Source organism: Dipteris shenzhenensis, chromosome 6 (genome assembly GCF_047967505.1).
Source record: "Dipteris shenzhenensis isolate YYH24624 ecotype China chromosome 6, Dip_SZ_1.0, whole genome shotgun sequence".
Lineage (NCBI taxonomy): Eukaryota > Viridiplantae > Streptophyta > Polypodiopsida > Gleicheniales > Dipteridaceae > Dipteris > Dipteris shenzhenensis.
In genome coordinates, this window is record NC_141601.1 from 7,022,640 (window position 1) to 7,045,737 (window position 23,098).

Below are 23,098 nucleotides of genomic sequence, written 5' to 3' on the forward strand. Positions count from 1 at the left end.
TTTTAGTGCTACACACACAAGAGGGAGGACAATGTGCATCCAAACCAGCAAATCTAATATTAGCTAAAGATAGAGCTTGAGATGCAATTTCTCAAACACTCCATAGTCACTTAAGTGTAGCAAAGACTTGCAAAGGAGTTCTGCTATGAAGCAACGATTCAAACAATTTTAGACAAGGACTCACAATTGGCACTTGAAAACAAATTTATTGCAATTCATTACTTGGAATAAATGGCCTAGACTTGCTGAATCTTGTTTTAATTAGCACCAAGCATCTATAAATTCGGATGAGCCTCTTTGAGGTACATGTATGGATGCCAAGTTGGGATGCCTTTCATAGTAGCAAACATGGCAAGGGAAAATCAGCAAGCAAGAGATGATCAGAAAATGATGGATGCTCTTATGCAATGGCCAAAAAGAACATGCTAGATGCTAACGGCTAGCGAAACAAGTATGCAAGTGAAGAAGCACAACAACAATATCCCTCCTTGAATGGTAACACCAACACCAAGCTGACCGACATGTATTATAGCCCCTACGCAATCATCTGGAGAGCTAAGGAATTAGCATCTCAATAGGAGCTATACCCACTTCATAAATCCATGAAGTGTTTCATCTCTCTCTATTGAAACCACACATGGATCGTAACATGCGATTCTTTTTTAGTAGCCACCTATCGATGAGCGCCACATCCTCTATATACCAAAATCATGGGCTTCAAAACGTGGTCTACGTAAGAATCTCATCAAATGCAAGGGCCAACATCAAACCACGGCAACCTAAGAGCATTGTAAAAGAGTACCCCACCTCTTGGCACATTAATTTTGAGTACAGAGTATTTGGTTGTAACGAAGAGGATAATTCTGCTAACGTAGTGGGGTTTGCAGTAGGCAACTATTGATTTGATTCAACCTCCTCTCTCTCTAACGAATTAGCATCTCAATTGGAGCTACTACCCTCTTCACAAATCCATGAAGTGTTTGATCTCTCTATTGAAACCACATGTGGATCATATATGTGTGTCTTTTTTAGCAGCCACCTATCGATGAATGCCACATCCTCTATATTCCAAAATCATAGACTTCAAAGGTTATCCTTCATAACAAGGTCTACGTACTACATAATATAACAAGGTTGTCCTTCATAACAAGGTCTACACATTATAAACTAACTACATCTTCAATCTTTTTTATTTTATTTTTTTTAAATAAGGTCTACGTAAGGAGCACATCATTAAATGCAAGCCCCAACCTGAATATTACAAACCATGGTAGCCTATGAGCATTTAGAAAACAAAAGAGAACAAAAAATTTTGAAAAACAAAAGACAGACATACTTAGCAAGCAAAGCAACACTTATGTCATCATCAATGCCCAAGCATAAGAAGCTATGATAGGTTTCTAAAGACCCATGGAGTCCCTTGGGCAACCCAGTGCTTACTAAAATATGTCAACTAAACAAAAAGAGGAAGAAAACAAGAAAGGAAGAAGGTGACTAACCAAAAATAAACAAGCAAATCAAGAAACAAAATCGACCAAAAAACAAGAATAAAATCTCTCTCTGTCTCTCTCTCTCTCTCTCTCTCTCTCTCTCTCGTGCAAGAATGAAAGAAAGAATTTATAGAATGAATGAATTATTTAAAACATTAAAAAATAAATGAGCCCCTTACTCTTATGTACCACTTCCTACAAAGGTGCAAAATTACATTCCTAACCTAGAAAGCGTATGCATACCTGATCAAACTCTCTTTCAAAACTAAAAGAAAAAAAGATTATTCAACTCCCCGCTTTTTGTTTTCAGCTTAAGTTCAATCATTCTAAACATGCCTAAGGCCAATACACCATAGATAAAAGACTTCATATCTAAGATTGTGCGTACTTTTTACATTATTTTTCTTGGATCATACCTCTTGTGTATTAGTAACGTGATCAAAGTACTACAATGAGTGATAAAAGACTCCTTAGATGTAGAAAGGTGAAAAAATCTATGAAATTGGGAATGACTCCATATTTTGCCAAAACAGAAATGTTTGAGTTCAAGTGAGGCATTTTTATAATGTGTAAACCATTATATTCGGGTTGTTCATGTTTATCATATATATCAACCTCTAATCCTACGGAAGGTTGAGAAAGTCTAAGATCTAAGAAAACACAAGAATCCCCTCTTGAGTCCGAGGATACACATTCCTTCTCCAAAAGCACAAGGGTATTTGTACATAAAGTCTTGAAAGTTAGGAACCTCGGTACAAATAAATCATCTATAAAATGCCTAACTTGGCTAAGCTTATGTAAAATGATAGGGCGGGTATTGATAGAAATAAGACATTGCATAAACTCAAATTCATAAGTAAAAAGGTTTTACATACTTCCAAGCTACTACTGGATGCTTTCAAATTCTTCTCACATAACGAGGGAGAGAATCCATTACTTCAAGAGACTTCAAAATTAGTTCAAGCCTACCTTGTCAAGCGAATAGAAATCAAGAGTTCCTTGTTTAGATAGAGTCCTTTGCTTTGAAAGGAAGTTTTTAATTTTAAGAAGCGATCCAATGAAGTTTTAAGTTGTATAGAATGGAGCTTATTTAGATTCAAATCCTCAAAAGATCAGTTTTCCAAGGTGTATTGAAGTTTAAAAAGAACTTTGACATTAAACTTTTATTGCAAAAAGACCCAGAGACATTAGTCTATCTAGGTAAAGGAGTCTTCTTTTATAGTCTTGAGAAGCAAATACTCTTGCCACCTTAGATGCTCCTTAAAGAATAGACAAACTTTGAGTACAGAGTTATTTGGCTGTAATAAAGAGGATCATTCCGCTAACTAGCATTTGCACTAGGGGCACATTTAGCTTTACGGCTAAATAGAAGGACAGCACTATAAAAGCCTCACCTCCACTCCATGGCAGCTATTGATTTGATTCAACCTACCCCCCCCCCCCCCCCTCCCTCTCCCTCTCTCTCTCTCTCTCTCTCTCTCTCTCCCCCCTCTCCCTCTCTCTCTCTCTCTCTCTCTCTCTCTCTCTCTCTCACACACACACACACACGTGTGTGTGCGCGCACGCGCGTGCATGCACGACTCTATATTCCCTTTTTCCCTTCTAGCTTAGGGGAAAGAGACATGGCTATGCCCTTCTAAGTCAGGGAGGCAAAGGAGGGCCGCTCTGTATATTGCCACCAAGAGGAAAAAGGCTCAGAGGGACTCTAGGTCAAAGGCCCAATGTGAGCAATAGATTGATGGAAGTGATTGTCCCTGATGATATGGCAGCAGGTGACTGTGTCGGGGGCAGTGGGGTTTTGCTGGTGGTGGTGGTTTGAGAGGCAGAGAGAAGAGAGGGGGGGGGGGGGGGGGGGGGGGGGGCAGGGACAGGCCAAGACAACTGGATCAGCCAAGGGAAATCAACACCCGCTTGTGAACAAATCAATGATCAATGAAAGAACCTTGCGTCCTATCATGATCTCCTTTTCGCGCTCCTGGTTTTCACCAAATTGAATTAAAGACAGAGCCGTCTCTAAGCTTAGTCACAGCTTGAGCTCCTAGAAGAGGATAGGTTGAACTGACTAAGTTATAATCTCACTAAAAATATGTTCATGGGGTGTCAGCATATCGGTTAGAACTGATCCTTTCTCAAAATGCAAGTTGTCTTTCATAAACTGAGGACAAACAACTCAAGCCTCTTTCGCACAATTTTTGTCAGAAAGTCTTGATTGTACTTTATAACATACGCTGAATACAGACATCGCACATCAAAGACCCATGGATACATCGTATGACCTCAAACCCGGTCCATTGTCAGGTCTCCCCATTCCTGCAGCTAGCTCAGCATCGAGTTGTGAATGAGGTGCATCTTTCTGCATCAATTTCACTCTGCATGATACAAAGTAACCAGTCAACTAAAGAAAGTCTGACCCAAAAGAATGGCTTTTTTCATATTACAAAGCAATGATAAAGAGGACATTTAAAATAGATAGAAGGGGGACTAAAAGGACAGCTTGCAGGCCTACAGAGCATCTTTGCATGATCATGACTTCTTGCATGCATGACATTTCTAGGAACTAAGGACACATCCACAAAGTTTAGAGAATGGAGAGTAGCCCTTCTCAAATGCTGATTGTGGAATTTCGTGGAGTTAAAAAAATGGTACAACCAACATCCTATCAACCACATGTCCTCCACATCACAACCTGCACTTGTAGATGACATCTAGATCGTATGAGGCATGTTTTTCTTGATACCAAAATCGTACGCATTTTGAGCGATGGTAAGATAATCCAACATCATCAATAAAATGGATATTATACATATATACACAAACCAATCTACTAACATTTTATAACAGGTAGACTCAGCCAAAATCAAGGCTAGCATAAAAGAGTGGAAGAGCTTGAACTTAAAGACACTTGTTGTAGGGGATTATGAGGTTCATGCCAATTTGTCGTCTGTCCTATATGTATTTTCCATGTGCTAATGTCTGAACGGGAGAGGAATGCTATTATACATATATACACAGACCAACCTACTGGCATTCTATAACAGGTAGACTCAGCCAAAACCAAGGCTAACACAAAAGATTGGAAGTGCTTAAACTTAGACACTCATTGTAGGAAATTATGACGTTCATGCCACTCTGTTGTGTGTCCTAAATGTATTTTCCATGTCCTACTGTCTAAAGGGGAGAGGAATGTTATTCTGACTCCAGAAGAAGCAGTAGCATGCATTCAGACTAGAATCTGAGATAGAGAACAAGGTCCGCAATATCTAACCTAGATGCGAGTCCGCATCTACTGATAAAACTGTGCCTAGGTGGGTGTTTTACATGAGCAATCAGACCTTCACTCAACCTGGATTCATCTGACACACAGACTATCACAGGATTTCAACGGTTGTCACCTCCCAGCCTCTTCACACCCCACATAAAGAGAATTCTAGACTGACTCCCTCAGCCACATGTCATCTCCTGAAGCATTTAACCTCTGGGTAAGCTTATAGTGCGTGGCCTCACCACAGATTCAGAGCCCCTTGCTTCGGTGACGGTTTCTTGAAAACATCCCCTGCACAGGAGGACAGTGGCAGCAATCTCATCTTTGTATCTTCTCAGAGGCTCCCCTCCCAGCTTTTGGTTGTGGTCTGGTCCGAGCCAGCCCAAATGTCAAGAGGCGTTTGAGTGCCAGATCCTACACTGGCATCCTAGGGGCGTGCACATAAAGTGGGCACAATGGGACAGTGGCCTGGCTAGATCATTGGGAGCATGTAGTCTGCTTCCTTGGGAGACAAGGGCACAGGCGAGAGCCCACCTGAGGGGTGAGTATGAGCATGTTCAAGAAAGACGCCACCATCTATGAGTTCTGGTGGGATGGTTTGCACAGAGCCTCAGATCCCTTAAGTTTGTATGGGCAAAATTCTCTAGGAAAGGGGTGGATCCTTTCCAAGTATCGAGTCCACAACACTTCCCGCCCCATGCACTACAGAATGGGGCCATCACTCGCAAGAGAACTAGAGAGAGCCTGTGAGATATGAAGTTCAAGGTAGGATTGTGCGTCATCTTGCCTAGAGATGGACGATTGATCCAATACCAATCACCTTGGGGCACAACCAGTCTCAGTGACTACTTCGGTTGTGGGAGGTTTGTCCCTCACGAGAGGTATAGTGGGACTCAGCTAACTGGTTTTGCCCAGGCACTCACAGAGGTAGCCTTCTAATACACGTTGGCCAACGTCTACAACTAGACGTAGCCACCTAGACCCCTTCGAGAGAGCAGCATTGGGTAGAGCAACACGTGCCCTAGGAGGTCATTACCAAGATCAGAACCTGCCTATGGACTAGCCTTTTTCTGCGATAAATTACATATTTCTTCTGGATGGTGGCCCACAGGAGACTGCCCATTTCCCTGTGGTTGGAGCAAATGTGAGTGGATGAGAGGTGCAGCTGCTATGCAGAGAGAGACCTCGAGACGATACCTCACTATCTGTGGAGCAGCCCCGCAGCAGAGACAATTTGGCAGGGGCCCTCTGAATTGTGGCTCGGACAAACTAACTTCACTTTGGACATGGCAACCTGGTTGACAGAGGGATGTCCACTGTCATCCCTATCTAATCAAGTGGTCTTGCCAGCGTACAGGCTTGTTGGACAAAGGGTCTTTCGGATCAAAGGTGCAGGACTCAATCCCTCCATCCGTCAGCTGCATGTACCCTTACGCGAGAATTATGTTTGGGAGACGATGTGCTTGGAACATCTAGTTTGTCATTGCAATTTGGCGATGGGAGACTAGTAGTACCTCCAGCAGCCACTCTTGTGTTGCAATTTGGTACGATATGATATATACCTTGCATGCCACATGGCAATGCTGGACGATGGGTTCTCAGATGATCGCCGAAAGGCATTCACGTTTCTACAAGGCTTGGCTTGGAGGTGTATTCTAGACATTCACATTTCGACGAATCCGTTGGTTGTATAGTCCCCCACCCTAGTTGTTGGCCCATGTTTCTGAGATTCCCTAGGCAGTGAGCAACGTTCCCTAGAAGCAGCCAGACCATGATCAGCGCACACATATAGCTGATTTGTATGGTTGGTTTTCTCTCAAGCATTAATAGAAGTTTATTTTCTTTTGGGAAAGACAAAAACAACTTGAACATGAGAGTCTAATAGGAAAGAGATACATAGATTTAACTAAACCATGGGTCCCACATGAACCAAACAGAATTCTTCATGTCAAAGAAAAGTGTATGTCAGTTAATAATTCAAGAATATTTGATTACATGGAAGGATGATTAAAAAGACAATGCTAACACAAGAAAGCATGGTTGGTTAGAAACACACGTCTTAAGGGAGAGACACTTAAAAACGACATGTGTCTGACGAATTTGTGAGCTCCAAGACATGCCTCTTTCACCATGATCTTGGTGGCAAGGGCATTGGGATTGCAAGTGTGAAGCAATATACCTTTGTAAGACTAGAATATGTCCAATCATACAAATTTAGATTTTTTGTTGTTCTAAAGACCAAAAATCTACACAGAAAATAAAAGAGAATATGAAAGAGAAGAAAAAAGAGGTAAACAAAAACTTTTATGAAAAACAAAAGGAAGGCATACTTAGCAAGCAAACCAACCATAGTTGTCTTGGCAGGAAGAAGAAACACCGTTTCTTGAAACCTACTTTTGACCTAGAACCCCAAAATCACGATTTCGCCGCCTGGCTCCTTTTTTCGCCGCCTCCCGCCCATTGCGCTCCTTTTGTCCATCCTTGCTGCTCTCTCCACCTTCTCTAAGCTCTCTCCATCCCTCCATCCTTTGCTCTCGGACTCTCCATCCCGATTCCCTCGGACCTCCATCCTTCTCTCTCCATCCTCTTCATCCTTCTCTCCATCTTCTCCATCCTGCAAGCTGCAGCTTGGCAACCTGCTCTCCATCCCTCCATCCTCCTCCTCTCCATCCTCTCTTACCCATCCTTCGCTCTCGGACTCTCCATCCCGATTCCCTCGGACCTCCATCCTTCTCTCTCCATCCTCTTCATCCTTCTCTCCATCTTCTCAATCCTGCAAGCTGCAGCTTGGCAGCCTGCTCTCCATCCCTCCATCCTCCTCCTCTCCATCCTCTCTTACCTGTAACCTCTCCATCCTCCTTCACTTTTACCTCTAATCCTCCAGGCTCCTTCCACCTCTCCATCCTCTTTTACCTCTGAGCTCTCCATCCTCCTCCTACCTCTCCATCCTTTCTCACTTGTGACCTCTCCATCCTCCTCAATGCCTAGAGATGCTTATTGGGTCCATGTCTCCCTCCTAGATTGTTATAAAGGAGGCGGTGGCTCCAAGAGGTGGAGGTGCAACTATTGCGGCATAAGCAAAGCGGGGTCCGTCACACGGGTGAAAGGCCATCTAGCAGGTGTTCCCAGCAAGGATGTAGGACCTTGTGAGTTTGTGCCTGCTCCAGTGAAAGGTGGCCTAGCAGAATGGAAGTGTGTGCGCATGGCAACCTTGGTTGCAAAAAGTGGAGGGCAAGGGCTGCAAGATGAAGAAGAGGCTGCTGACACTGAGCCATTGGATGATGCCACCACATTGGGTTCTGCAAAGAGAAGTAGAGGGGCATCAACTACATCGAGTGCGGGTCCTAGTGCTACAAGAACACCCTTGCCACATGGATCAATTAGTGTGGATACTAGTGCGGGAAAAAGAGGATCACTACAAAGGTCTAGCATTCAAGCACGCTTGCAAAAGCAAGCAGTGAAGGAGACCACTAGTGAGCTCACAAAGCTCTTCATACAGTGTGCAATACCCTTTCATGTGGCGAAGACTACACGATGGAGGAAGGCCATGAGAGCCACGAGCCGCATTGGGTATGAATGGGAAGGGCCTACATATGAGGCCTTGCGGACAAGAGAGCTAAGAAGAGAGAGGGAATGTGTGGAAGAACAAATGAAGCCCTTGAAAGAGACTTGGAAAAAATATGGATGCACACTCTTATGCAATGGATGGTCAGATACAAGTAGCAGAAGTGTACAATATTTTAGCGTCTTCTTGCAAGGGAACCATGTTCTTGAGAGCCATAGACGCTTCCACTGCAGATACAGTGATTACAAGGTTGTATATTTGGGAGCATTTACGGGAAGCCATTATGGAGATAGGTGCTGAGAATGTGGTGCAGGTGGTGACAGATAATGGCAGCAATTGTGTGTCAATGGGTGCCATGTTAGAAGATGAGTTCCCTAAGATTGTGTGGACACCATGTGCCTCACATTGCCTTGATCTTTTGATCGAGGACCTAGGGAAGATACCTTAGATTGATGCCATCTTCTCCACAGACTGCAGTATCGTGAAGTTTGTCATGAAGAGACCCAAAGTCGTCAGCATCTATCGGGCTTACAATGACCTTGAGCTACTGAAACCTCCAGCCACAAGGTTTGCTTACATGTTCATAGTGGTGGAGAGGCTTGGGCGAGTGCACCAAGGCTTGTTGCGCACAGTTGTGCATCGGGAGTGGTAGATTGGGATGACAGAGGCCAAGCAAAATCTATCAAATTTGTCCGCATGATCATGGATGAGTCTTGGTGGAATCAGGCGAAGGCATTAATCAAATCGATTAATCCTATCTACATGGTGCTTCGCATCACGGACATGGAGGGAAGCACATTAGGGCTCTTGTACGAGTTTATGGACAAGATTGGAGAGACCCTCAACATAACTATCATGGAGCCTAGAATTTTCAGATATGTATTATGTATGTACTATAGTCTATGAATTTTGCATGCATAATGCATTCTAATTTCTTGTAGCATGATTTATAGTTGAGTCCATCCGTGCTATATGGAATAAGCGGTGGAATTGGTTCCACCACCCAATCCATGCGGTGGCACATGTATTGCATCCCCTCTGGCGCAGTCAAGAGCAATATGAGAATGACGAGTTGGAGGAGGGGATGCAACAGTATCTACAAAATTAGACAGGTGGTGACTTGGAGATGCAACGAAGAATGGAGGATGAACTTCTATTGTTCCGCAATCACAGCCTCTCCTTTGGTCCACCTACGGCTAGGCTCCGAGAGACACAGTCAGCCTGTCTCCTCGTGGGAGAAATATGGCAACTGTACTCCTACTTTGGTAAGAGACAAGTTACAACGTCACTAGTTAGAGCTTAGTAGTTAAGCAATTTGAAGTTTTATCTACTATAAATATGGTTAAAGTTATCAAGTTCCTGATACTTATCTCTGCTTAAATGGCTTATGGCAGAAACGCCTTGCTATAAGTGTTCTCTCACAGGATTGCAGTTCTAGTCCTTGTGAGAGGAACTGGAGCACTTGGGCCCTCTTTCACACAAAGAAGAGGAACAGATTGAGCACAGCTCAATTGGAGCAGTTGGTGTTTTGTCATTGCAACCTCCGTCTCCTTGAGTTCGCCGCCGGCTGCCCCGAACCTCGCCAAGTGAAAGGTGAACGTGGAGAAGATGAAGGCCATACCAGATATCCCACGGGAGGAGCTGGACATATACACCATGTAGTATGAGGAGCTGTCAGCACCAGCACACCACACACGATCGTAGACTCAACCATCTGAAGATGGTGCTAGTACTTCAGCTGCACCCGATGGTCCTGATCCTGATGTTGACGATTCTTCTTCAGACAGTGACACACATGCCTCAGGCTCATCTAAGGAGGAAAAGGATGGCGATGACGAGGAGTTCATCGATGATGCAGATGATCAGTAGTGATGTACCTTGGTCCTTGACTACGACTGTACAGACTACAGTGCTATCCTACTCCTAGTCATGACACTTTAGATGCATCATGCAAACAAGCTGCAACACGATGCATCCTAGACTATGTTATTTCTTTTTTTATGATAGTAGATACATTACTTACTACTGAGTATAATTTGGACCTTGGTGCCAAGTGGCAGCTGCTTTTTTTAATAGCATCCATGGGTGCGGAATTTGTGGATCATGAATCATGATCATCTATGGAGTCTGGACATTGGATGCTTTCAAGTTTCAAGTTTCAAGTTTCAAGTTTCAAGTTTCAACTTGTGTGCTAAGTTTAAAGAACTTCAAACTCTTAAATTTCAGATTCTTGTAACGTCAAACTTGTTAGTCATGACACATGTTGACTTCAGATTATTGAAGCATCATTCAGGAATTTAGAATCATAGAAGCATGCATGATGCATTGATTCTTAAAGCTTCAAGTATAGATAATTGCATTATGTATGATTTGCACTCTATTGATAATTATATTATGTATAAAAAATAAATGTTTATACATAAATTGTATCATATTGCCATTTCTTCCGTTTCTGTTTCGACGGGGGCCCGGAAACTCTGTTTCTTCCGTTTTCATTTCTTCCGTTTCCGTTTCGGCTGGCAACTATGAAAGCAACACTTATGTCGTCATCAGTGCTAAAGCAAAAGCAACTATACTGGGTTTCTAAAGACCCGCGGAGTCTCTTGGGCAAACCCAGTGCTTACTAAAATACAGCAAATAAACAAAAGAGAAAGAAAACAAGAAATAAAGAAGAAAGGAATAAAGTGACTAAGCAAAAATAAACAAGCAAGTCAAGAAACAAAATCTTCCAAAAAAACAGCTCTCTCTCTCTCTCTCTCTCTCTCTCATTTAAAACATAAAATAAAAAGCTAAATGGACCCTTTACACTTATGTATCGCTTCCTACAAAGAGGCAAAATTACAATCCTAACTAAGAAAGCACAAGCATACTCAATCAAACTCTCTTTTAAACTAAAAGAAAAACGGGCTATTCAACTCCCCGCTTTTTGTTTTCAGCTTATGTTCAATCATTCTAAACATACCTAAGGCCGATACACCATAGATAAAAGACTTCATATTAAAAATTGTGCGTACTTTTTTCATTATTTTCCTTGGATTATACCTCTTGTGTAAAAGTAAAGTGATCAAATTACTACAATGAGTGATAAAAGACTCCTTAGTCGTACAAAGGCGGGAAAACCTATGGAATTGGGAAGAAATGACTCCATATTTTGCCAAATCAGAAATGTTTGAGTCAATGTGAGGCATTTTTATAATGTGTCAACGCCTTTCACTCCCTCGCCCTCGCCCCCCCTCGCCCTCGCCGTACGCCCCTCGCCCTCGCCTCACACCCCTCGCCTCGCCCCGCCATCACGCCCTCGCCTCACCCCTTGCCCCCACACCCCGCCCTCAGCCCTCCGCCCCCGCCCCTCGCCCTCCGCCCTCACCCCTCGCCCCTCCGCCCCTCGCCCCTCCGCAGGGGCGCCCCTCGCCCCTCCGCCCTCCGCCCTCGCCCCTCTGCCGCCGCCCCTCTCCCTCGCCTTCGACCTCCGCCCTCCGCTCTCGCCTCCGACCTCCGCCCTCCGCTCTCGCCTCCGACCTCCGCCCCTGCCATCGCCTCCTCTTCCTCCGCCCCGCCTCGCTTCGCCTCGCCTTATCCTCCTCCGTCACACCCAGGCTCCATCCCTCGTCCATCTTCCCCCTTTTGGTGGCAGCCTCTTCTTCATCGGAGGTCTCGCAGTTTGTCTTGGCGGTATGGCGGCTCCCTGCCCGGAACCGGAGGCCCAGCCGGACCTCCCTCTCCAGATGCCTACCGCGTGATCTTGACAGAGCAACAGCCGTCTCGGGTACAACAGGTTGCCAATGACTTTGCCCTCACTTCCGTCTATGGCAGAGTCATTGGACACTCTCCCTCCAGACCAGCCATCAGAAACTGGCTCCAGTCCACTCTCATGCTAGAGGACAGCCACATCGAGGAGGTGGCCCTTATGGGAAGGGGCATCTTCTGGCTTAAACTCTCCACTGCGAAAGCTGCGAGCAACCTGATTGTTGGTTCCCCCACATCTGTGGATGGAAAGATCATCATGATAGTCCCTTGGTACCGAGGATTCAGCGCAGCGGACTTTGATGCTCGTTTCCGCATACCTCGCCACCCAGTGACGCTAGTTTTTCCAGGCCTTGCTGCTGAGTTGCGGCCGATAGTCAGGGACCTAGGTTCCCACTTTGGCTGGGTGATGCATAACACTTTCGTCGACGCGGTTCTGCGACAGGAGCTCCCACAGTCCGTCTGGCTGTGGCAGACCCTGCGTCCCTCCTGCAGTGATTGAGATCGTGACAGATGCTGGCAGCATTACTCAAAGCATGGTAGTCACAGGACAGCCAGGCCAGTGCCTGAGGTGTCACGATTTTGGGCACCTGGCTACTGCTTGTCCACGCTTCTCCAGCTCCTCTCAGCCCCCCTGCCCCCCCCTCAGTCCCCTCCCCCTCCCTCCAGGCAGCCACGTAAGGAAGAGCAGAGGCAGCTGGAGTCCGGTCCAGAGGTGGCTGGCGGCTGGACCGAGGTCAGAAGGAAAAGAGGAAAGAATAAGAAGACTTCTGACAAAGGCAAGGAGGCAAAGGTTACCCAACTTGCAGCAGCGCCTCAGAGACCTGACAGGCAGCCGCCCCAGGGTCCTGGGAGAGCTTCTTCTTCGTCTGTAGCCCGCCCTCCGCAGCCTCAAGTCCCCCTCTCTTCCGATCCCCAGCTCCCTTCCACTCAGCCCCAGCCCCTACCCCAGCCGCAGCCCCCTCTTCCCGACCCGCAGCATCAGCCCCCGCCTCTTCCTCTTCAGCCCCCTCCTCTTCCTCTTCAGCCCCAGTCCCAGCTCCAGTCCCATCCCCCCTCCCCCGCTCCTCTCAGCTCTTCTGCAGTGTCAACTGCACCAGTGGTTCCTCAGCCGCGGGCAGCCCCCACTCCCCCTCCTCCACCCCCCCACCAGTCGCTTCCGTGGAGTCTGAGTTGCCTTACCCCTCAGCCTCCTTCCCCTTCCCCACCCCAGGCAGGGCATCTCGAGTCTGCACCACCCCTGGAGCAGTCTTCCCTGTCTGCTAGCCCGACCCCCTCAGTTGCAGACTCTGGCGGGCCTCAGCTCCAGGAGAGAGAGAGTTCCTCGCGACTTCTACAGATCTGGTCCCTGGGATTACTTGGATGTGGCCGACCTCGGGACCTTCCCTGCTTGCCTCGACATCAATATCTTCCTCCTCCGTAAAGGGGCGGATGGGAAGATCGCAGCCTTGGCCCCGAGGGATGGCTCCAGCTTTGCTTTCACCTTTCTCAGCGACGGCACCGAGACTTGGACAGACGACTCGGTCTGGGAGGCTCTCAGAGAGCAGACGCACGGTCAGATTTGCTCCTGGATAGGCCCGTCGGGTGGACAGCTTCTCGAGACTCAATGGTCCGAGGGTGACGTGCGCCTGCGGTGGCGTTGCGCCGCCAAGCGTTTCAGATTGATTGTGATCCTCAGGCCCCCTCTGTCGTGGCCCCTCCCCCCGGATGTCAGAGCCTAGACTCGTCAGAAACTTCGCGCCTTCTACGAGATGACTACCTCAGAGATCTTGAGTTGGCTCGAGAAAGCGTTTGTCCATGGCACCAAAGGCCTCACGCCTTTGCTAAAAGTTTTGAAGAATGGGTAGGATGACCTCGCCTCCCCCTCCAAACCCTCACAAAAGCGTCAGCGCCTTCATTCCAAAGTTTCTGCCTCTTCATCGACCTCGGCCGCGAGCAGACAGTTGTTCGCAGCCTACCAGTCCTCATCATGAGCTTACACCTTGTCTCCTGGGACGTGAACGGGTTTCATTCTTCTGGCACCCGTGGTCCTAGGAAGCTCATCTTGAGACAGGAACTTCAGCCAGCAGTGATTCGTCGCTTGGATATACTCCTACTCCAGGAGCATAAGCTTTCAGTGGCTCATTCCCGTAGCTGCGGGAAGATCCTCCTTGGACGCTCTCACACTTATTGGGAGCCCTCGATCGGGTGCACAGGGGAGGAGTGGCGGTGTCTGTACTTCCGTTTGCGAGTCATTTGCCCAGGGAGTTTTTGGTCATGGTACGTTGATCCCAGGCCGTGCACTTTGGGTTGGCCTAGAGTTGGAGGGCTCCAAAATAGGAATCCTCAACATCTATGCACCCACAGACCTCCGATGCAAAGCCACTTTCTGGAGGACACTCACAGAGATTCTCCCAGACATGGATTCGTGGATATTGTTGGAGGTGACTTCAACAATCTGGAGACTTTGGAGGACCAGCAGGGCAGAGGACCAGAGTTTACAGGTATAGCTCAGGCAGAGCAGTCCGCTTGGGACTCCTTTATCTTCGCGACAGGAGGTAGGGACAGCTAGAGAGACCCGTCCTTCTGCCGATGGCACGGGAGCTTGGACTTCTCGTGGGGCTTCCGCAGGGAAGGATGCAGACTCCTGGAGAGACTGGACAGATTTTATGTCAGTGATTGGGCCATCAGCAGAGGTGGTCAGGTGGGTATAGTGCCAGGGACGACACTCTCCGACCACACGCCAGTGCTCTTATCACTAGACTCGGCAGCTCAGTCCCTTCCTCCCCGTTCGTGCAGGATTCCTGATTCCATCTTCTCTAGGGAGGAGGTGCGCAGTAGTATCAGTAGCCTTTGCGACAAAGATTGGGGCGAGTGCGTGGATCTGGTAGAGTCGGTGGCGCAAGCTTTGCAGGAGTCCAGCCAGATTTGCCAGCTCGCAGCCCTTCAGGTTCGCCAGGAGTGGTGGGGCAGAGAGAGAGCTCTTCGTAGGGACCTCGCCTCCATTCAGCGACTCCAGTAGGCAGCTCCGGGTTCGGAGGAGCTTCGGATCCAGGCCCTTTAAGCTAGAGCCCTTCTTGAGGAGACTCTCCAGCGTCGCTCAGAGTTTTCTTATCACGCCTCCCTCTCCTACTGGGCTCGGAAGGGCGACCGGATGAGCAAAGAGTTCTTTAGGACGCATGGCCAGAGGGCAGCAGGTGATCAGCTCCGGAGTCTTAGGACAGCGGGGGGGCACATCGTAACTGATCCGGAAGAGGTCTTGGGGTTGGCTACCGACTTCTACAGGACTCTTTTCCAGCAGGAGCAGCTTGCCCCCCGTACTAGACGTTCCCGCGAGGAGGTGTGGAGGCACATTCCAGCCCTTGTTCAGCCCAGCATGCAGACGACGTTGATGGCACCGTTCACTACTGTCGAGATGCAGGAGGCCTTGATGGCCATCGATGGGCAGAAATGCCCTGGCGAGGATGGGCTCTCTCGCGCTTTCTTCACCTCTTTCTGGGATCAGATCCATCAGCCCCTCCTAGCAGCCCTCCAGAGGATTTTCAGCAGCGGACATATGCCAGAGAGCCTCTCTTCGGGATTGATTTGCCTCATCCCGAAGGGAGGAGACCGACAGGAGATCCGTCAGTGGCGCCCGATCACTCTCGTCACCACGGCCTACAAAATCCTTGCCAAGATGATCAGCACCAGAGTTTCGCCACTACTTCCTAACCTCATTCATGACACTCAGACAGGCTTTGTCCAGGATCGCAGTATCCTGGATAATGTCTTTACCTTCTCAAAGGCGACGGAGTGGGCTCAGCACAGCGGGTCGCACTTAGCCATCCTACTTCTCGACTTTAAGAAGGCCTACGATCGAGTGGACTGGTCCTTCCTGGAGGGTACTTTGGAGAGACTGGGATTCCCAGTAGGATGGATTCAGGGTATCTCAGCGTTATACAGGACAGCTTCCAGCAGGGTCATCATTGGCGACAGGATGGGAGAGCGATTTCGATTGGAGAGATCAGTGCGTCAGGGTGGCCCCCTCGCTCCTTACCTGTTTCTCTTCTTTGCCGAGGCGATGACATACTACCTTCGGGCGAGGTCGTATTCGCCTTCCCATCAGGGAGGACACGGAGCTCCTGGACTCGGAGTATGCAGATGACACAGCGCTGTACGTTCAAGATGATGAGATGATGCTGGAGAGGGTGAGGCTGGCCTTAGAGGTCTTCTGCTCGGCAGCCAGTGCGAAAATCAACTGGAACAAATCAGTTGGTTTTCTCACAAACCCTGGGGCCTGCTCACAGTGGGGGAGGTTTTTGGGTTTCAGATGGATCCCGCGGGGGCAGACAGCTAGATATCTCGGCTTTCAGGTCGGCCTGGACATCACGCCAGCTCAGCAGTTTCTTCCGGTGCTAGATTCCATTTGACGGAAGCTGGCTTTCTGGGGCACTGCTAAGCTCTGTCTTGCAAGTCGTGCTCTTGTAGTCAACCAGGTTCTCCTGGCCACGGCCTGGTATGTGGCCTCTTGTTGGTGCTTCTCGAGATCCAACGTGGCACAACTCAGGAGGATGGTCCGGAATTTCCTGTGGTCTGGGGGATATGGTCTTAGAGATACCAGAGCCAGGGTAGCCTGGCAGACAGTCATTCTTCCGCAAGCTGAGGGTGGCTTGGGGGTCATTGATCCTGAGCTTCAGAGTCAGGCCCTGCTGGGCAAGTTAGTTATCCGCGGTTTGACCCCAGGGAGGCAAACGTGGAAGATGTTACTTCAGCAGGGGATCAGTTCTTGCGTCCCGCGCCGAGGTGGAGAGTGGCTACCGTCCCTCCGGTGGATCTTCACCTTGGCACCGCTTACTCACCCCGTTCCCCGCTCATTCGTAGCCTTCTCATGGTTTGGAGGCGACTCCGTCTCAGTCTCCTCCAGTCCCCTCCTAGCAGTCAGGAGGAGATCGACCACCAGCCGCTCATCTGGAACGATCAGGTCAGAGATACATTGGGCCAGCCCGGTCCCTTCGAGTTTGGAGGGACACTTACAGACACTTGGAGACCGTTGCTCTAGCAGCCGCAGCTGAAGGAGTCCGTGGAGCTCAGGCGAGACGCACATAGATAGACAGAGCGATTCTTGCCGGTTGGTTGGTTCCACCCGAGATTCAGATCCTCATGCCTGGTGATGACCGTTGGCTTGGACAGTTCACTCCCCGTGGCATCCCACTGGTGGTTGCAGGCCGGTTGGACGACACCTCTGTTTCCTTCTTCGCGGTTTTGGGGGACGGCCGACTCAGGAGAGAGGGTGTGCTCATCGACCCCCTTCTCTCGTGGCAGAGGGTTCGGGTCGTAGGCCTCGTGGGGAAGGTTTGGCGGATCGATCCTAGTATAGAGCAGGATCAACTGCAGTTATGGCGACTCTGGCTTTGGGAGGGGCGGGCCCTATCAGAGCTTGATTGGGACCCAGGTGAGTGGAGATGGCCAGAGGTTGTGGCAGGCCAGGGGCCGACCCCTTTCTTCGCTTACAGCATGACATTGGGCAGGAGAGTTCTCGGGAGGATGCAGAGCCGCCCGCCCACCCAGCGGCCCAGTTGGTATGCTCAGGGTATCTCCAGGTTATTTTTGCAGGCCTTCTGGAAGGCCTTGTGGGAGAGCTGGCGGCCGCGGAAGATTTCCTACTTCCTTTGGCTACTCGCCCACAAGGGTCTTCCAGTGGGAAGCTGGTTGCAGCAGATTGGTCAGGATGGACTTAGTCAGATTTGTCATGAGGACGAGGAGTCACCAAAACACTACCTGTGGAGCTGCACTGGCGCCCAGGAAGTGTGGAGGTGGACCTTCGGGATCCTTACTCGCGCAGCACCGGAGCTAGGTTTGATCACCTGGGGCGCGTTCTACTGGTGCAGCACCACACCTGGCTTTCATCAGTTGTTCGAGGTAGGCCCGCAGGACCCCATGTTCCTTATCACACAGGGGACTTGGGGGCCGCTCGAGGGCATCCCGCCACACTTGGCAGAGGCGGACACAGGATCTCAAGAGAGGCATCCAGTCTGGGAGATTATTAGCAGCATCGCTGGATGGCACATTTGGACCTCGCGCTGCGCGCAAATCCTCGGTGGTACCTCTCTTTCGACTACCCAGGTCATGGCCGACATCTGGAGTGAGATTATACACACACTCAGAGGCCAGTGGGACCAGATACAGGGAGATTCCCGGGCTGGCCGGGAGAAGCGGAGACGTTTCCTCCGAGATTGGGATACGCAGGGCCTCTTCTTCGAGCATACTTCTCAGGGCCTTCAGTGGCGCTATTCACCACCTCTCTGGCTGTTTATTCACACCCGCCTGATCCCTCCGTGAGAGAGAGCTTTTTGTTTCCATTTAGGGCTGCGTCCGATTTGTGAGCGCAGCCCCGTCAGCTGCAAAACTAACCTCATGTATCTTGTTTTTTCGAAGTAATATAATCAGCACTGTTTTTTCGGCCAAAAAAAAAAAGAAGGCTGAAGCTTCAGCCTTCAAGCATCAATGCATCATTCATGCCTCTATGATTCTAAATTCTTGAATGATGCTTCAATAATCTGAAATCAACATGTATCATGACTCATGACTAACAAGTTTGGCATTACAAGAATCTGAAATTTAGAAGTTTGAAGTACTTTGAAGTTTAAACTTAGCACACAAGTTGAAACTTGAACTTGAAAGTATCCAATGTCCAGACTCCATAGATGATCAAGATTCATGATCCACAAATTTCATGATCATGACTCATGACTCATGAGTCATGCAAGACTCAAAATAAAAGCACCCATGGATGATATAAAAAAAAGCAGCAGGACTACTGATCATCTGCATCATCCATGGACTCCTCGTCATCGTCATCCTCTGCGTCCTCAGATAAGCTTGAGGCATCTGTGTCACTGTCTGAAGAAGAATCATCAACATCACTTTTCTTTTGGAAGCAATTGGTCCTTTTGCTAAGGGGCCTTTACGCAAGGATTGAAGACTGTTGGCTCCTAGTTGGACATGCTTAGGCTTTCCCCCGTTTAGCATCATTTCTTGATTCTAAGCCAAGGTGAGCACATGCTTGTAGGTGAGCAGGTCAAAGTTCTGGACAAGGAAACGAATGCTTGAGTCCAACCCTAATGAACTGCTTCATCTTATTGGTCTCGGACACACCTAATTGCTGAGCTAGTGTAATAACCTTATTGTGGATAGACGAGAAAACTGGTCTTCCATATTCAACATGTACTAAGGCAGTAGAAATCGAGCTTTGAGGTTGGACACAAACATATCCCATTTGAAACTCGTGACGTGTGGTCGGGTCAGTATAACTATTGGGCCAGTGCTGCTACCATGTAACCGCCTCACCGGTCCCAAGAGGGGCTGCTAGGTGGACTTTGTCTTGTTCAACTAGAATGCGTGCTAACGGAAAGTGAGCAACAAACCAGTGAACAAACTGTAAAATAGCTGAGTTGTCGCACTTACTGTCATATTTCGCAAAGTTCGACGTGGACCGGGTGAGTGGAGTAACCTTGGCTGATGTAGAAGATGGTGTGGATGCAGGAAGCGCTGCGCTCATACTAGCTTGCATAGTGGCCAACATCTATTTGTGCTGGAGCAACACCAATTCCCAATCAATTTCAGTGTTGGTTCTTGGCTTGGGCCAGACTGCAAGGCCCCCTTTAAATAGGGGACTGGAAGGGTGTGGTTGGCTGGCCCAACCAGCATAAATCAGCTGACTAGCCAGTCGGCTGGTTGGCTAGCTTGTTGGCCTTAAATGCCAGCCCTCCAGGCTGCCTAGAGAGGGGAAAAGGGCAGGTTATAAAAGGTGCCTTCCCCCAGCCCTTTTCCCTTGCTGTGGAGCTGCCTCAGAGGGCCTTTCTGGGCTCCTACCTTGGCTGCTCCTACCCTGTTCAGTTAGTCCAGCCCTTGGGGGCCCTTCCAGGCTCCTACCCTAGGCTGAGACCTAGACCTAGCTAAACCTAAGATGGAAACACTAACCTACTGAGTTCTCCAATGGGTACCTGTGAACAAGGACTGAACTGACCTACGTAGCTCGCGGCCGATTGTCCCTAGACTAGGGCTCACAATGGGGTCACGATATACAACAAAATCACCTAGATTAGGGATCTGCTAGCACTTTTCGATGTAGCCAGGTGTCAACTTGCACCGAAGTGCAGGGGTGCATGTGACACATTGTCATTGAAATCTTTTTTCCTTTCATGCTTTCCTTTGCCATACTTGCTCTTGGCCATGAAAGCCCACTCGCATCATCGTACAGCAGCCGCCTCCTAAAGCACCAACGGACCTAATATTTCAAAAGAGATTGGCCTCATTCGTTCTCTAGAGGAGAAATCGTCACCAAACCTCTAAAGGTCCTACTGATCATTAGCATCGCCAACTGGCTACTGTCCACCTTCTGACCAACTACCACCAATTGATCTTTGAGAATCCTCACTTCAACAAAGAAGTCATCTGCTGACTCTCCTTCCCCTATTGTCATGGCGAACAACTGATTTTGGAGCGTCATGATCCTCCCTGTATTCTTGGTCTCATAAAGATCCTTCGAGATCTCCCATGCTTCATTTTTTGTAGCCGCCAACTTGACAAGGGGAATCACAGTGTCTATATTCATAGAAAGAGCAACTAAATCACTCCGATTTTCACTCTTTTAGCTTAGTTATCTGGATCTGCCGGCATTATGACTTTTCCCATAGAATCCACCATATCACTAGGCTTTGGCTTTATTACTTTCATCAAACCCAGTCTTGCCTCTGCTCATCTGACTTGGATTGGTGCCCATTTAAGGCCCTGGCAGCAGCCATCCTTCCTGCTGCTGTACTGCTGACCAGCACAGTCACAAACTGCTCCAGCTGCGGTACCGGCTGTACATGCTGCCGTAGCACCTGCAGCACTTGCTGTACCTGCTGCTGCCATGCATGCCCTTTTTCTGGCCCCATTATGCTGTGAATTGTTCCAGCTCATGTGCCCTCAACTAGGGTCTAGTATTAGCCTTTGATGCTAGCCAGGGTGACCCTTTAGGCTACCTAAATACAATTTAACAAGGAAGTCTGTATGCTGCCCATGTGGCAGCCAATCTGCTGCCCACATGGCAGCCCTAATTCTAGCCCCTTTCTCCCATCTTATACTGTAAGTCATCCTCCCCTATGTCCTCATCATATGGGGTTTCACCAGAGGGGAGGTGACCCTAATATTCCTACAACAAGCGGGTTTCAAGCCCAACCATTCAATAAGAGCTGTTTATGTAATGGCAGTAGAGCTGTTGCAGAAGGAACAAAAGGAAAAAATAATTTTGACTCTGTAATGTGACTCTGCCTAAGGAAAAACTCTGGGAAAGAATACAATGCTAAATAGTTATATGACAGGTATTGCCTGAACTGGCAAGACACATAAGCAGTGACATTGGTGTCAGGCAAAGCTGCTCTTTTCTTTAACATTTAAACCGATGATAACGCATCTAAGGGAAGACTGCAAAATGTCTCAACCTATAAAGCAAAAGAGAAGCTTAAAGGAGTGCGAACGAGCATAATAGTTAAGCCTAATGGTCGCAGGGCGCATTGTGCATTCTTCGACCTAGCAGTTAAAGTAACCTATGACAACAACACAGATGCAAAATGTGCGCTTTCATATTCAGGAGAAATCCACACCTTTTCTTATGTTGTTTGGTTCTAAAATGATCGTCCCTAACAGCTGAAGAGGCAAAATAACGGCTGCAATATAAAGATGTGGGTTAATTCGCAGCATTGAGCTTCCAAAACCGGGAAGCTAAAGAGCGGAAACACGTACTCGCAGTGTAGACAGTAAAATTGACCCATGCCAGGCAAGTCTTCGTCCAAGGGGCGCTTAACTGGTTCGGCGTCATCGAGGAGTGAGAGCTCTTTGTGGATTATATCAGCTCGTGAATAGCATCGGTCAAGGTGGACAGTAAACCAAAGCAGCGAATCCTAGAACGAAAAAATTTAGATAATGGCAAACGGGAAAGGTAAGGATATCTTTGAGAAGAAACTTGGTTCGGCGAGCGGACTTGTGAGAGAGACCTTTCTTCTTGCTGTTCTTGTGGTTAGGGCAACGACCCATCGTGAGTACCTTACGCTTGACCTCAGTGGCTACTTATTATGGCTGCTTGCCATTTATCACTGTCAAGGCCAGGCCTGCGAAACAGAAGAAAACGCCAGAGGCCAGTTCGTAAGAAATAGCTGTTTCTGTTATGCTGTGCAAATGCACCGTGGGAAATAGAAGGGAAATAGGTGGGAAATTGGGTGGGACCAGGGGAAATAGCACTCCATGCTCTAGACCTCAAGGTGCTACTTCCAACACTCTTGAGAACCATTCGTGTGACATTTCCTTTATAGCATGTCTCATTTTCCCTTGGATCATTATGTCATGCATCAGAATTAGGCTTTTCCAAGGGAAAAGCATCCAAAATAGCCATCATTATTTCCCCCCTTTTCCCCCTCCATGACATAAGCCCGTTAGCATCCACCCTGCCCGTGGATGTTTTTGGCCTACTGTGCATTGCCTTAGCAATCGTCAGATTCCTACAAAGCAGATATTAGTGAATTTTTGGCCTACCCTGACGGTAGCCTTAGCAACGCTTCAAATTTGGCAAAGTAGAAATTAGGCATTTTTGAAATTTTTGGCCTGCCCTCGGGGTAGCCTTAGCACCCGTAGGATTTTGGCAAAGCAGAAATTTGGATTTGTTTGGCTTTTAAAAATACGTATTTGGAAATTACACGTGTCGCAATTTGGTTGCCATGCATTTGCAAGACGTTCAAGCTGATTGAATACGATGCGCCGTCGTTTGTTTAGTCGTTAATGCATTTAGGAGAGTAATCTTTTGCGAATCACGTTCAATGCATGATTTGCATGCCTTGGAAGATTCTGAACAGTGGAGAGAATGTCTCAGGTGAAGCCGGCTCTCTTCTTCCGCGGTTGATTTCGTCTGACCTTCGAGATAATGGTAAGACTGCTTTCTGCAGTTGATTTCGTCTGACCTAGTCTGAGGTTGGTGGGGATTTTCTATTAACTGAAATCGTTAATATGACTGAGGTGAGCTACCAGAGGGTGAGAATGTTTGGC

General features: G+C 48.0%; 1 protein-coding gene across 1 annotated transcript; it reads right to left on the reverse strand.

Annotated features, from left to right (window-relative positions):
* Positions 1-3,679: 3,679 nt before the first annotated feature.
* On the reverse strand, positions 3,680-22,224 carry LOC147900708 (zinc finger (C2H2 type) family protein). Its single transcript, XM_087376085.1, has 4 exons — positions 22,012-22,224; positions 21,806-21,917; positions 21,667-21,729; positions 3,680-3,859 (listed from the first exon to the last, which is right to left on the reverse strand). Exons 1-4 carry the CDS (start codon positions 22,094-22,096, stop codon positions 3,739-3,741), a joined length of 381 nt encoding a protein of 126 aa, XP_087232211.1. The 5' UTR covers positions 22,097-22,224; the 3' UTR covers positions 3,680-3,738.
* Between the last annotated feature and the right edge of the window lie 874 nt (positions 22,225-23,098).

What these genes read in the sequence shown, in the direction of transcription:
- LOC147900708 (XM_087376085.1), bottom strand. Translation starts at nt 22,096, where the DNA reads ATGGGTCGTTGCCCTAACCACAAGAACAGCAAGAAGAAAGGTCTCTCT. An exon ending in AACCAAGTTTCTTCTCAAAG is followed by an intron (nt 21,918 to 22,011) that starts ATATCCTTACCT and finishes GATGCTATTCAC; the next exon opens with GAGCTGATATAATCCACAAA. An exon ending in ACCAAACAACATAAGAAAAG is followed by an intron (nt 3,860 to 21,666) that starts GTGTGGATTTCT and finishes TGTATCATGCAG; the next exon opens with AGTGAAATTGATGCAGAAAG.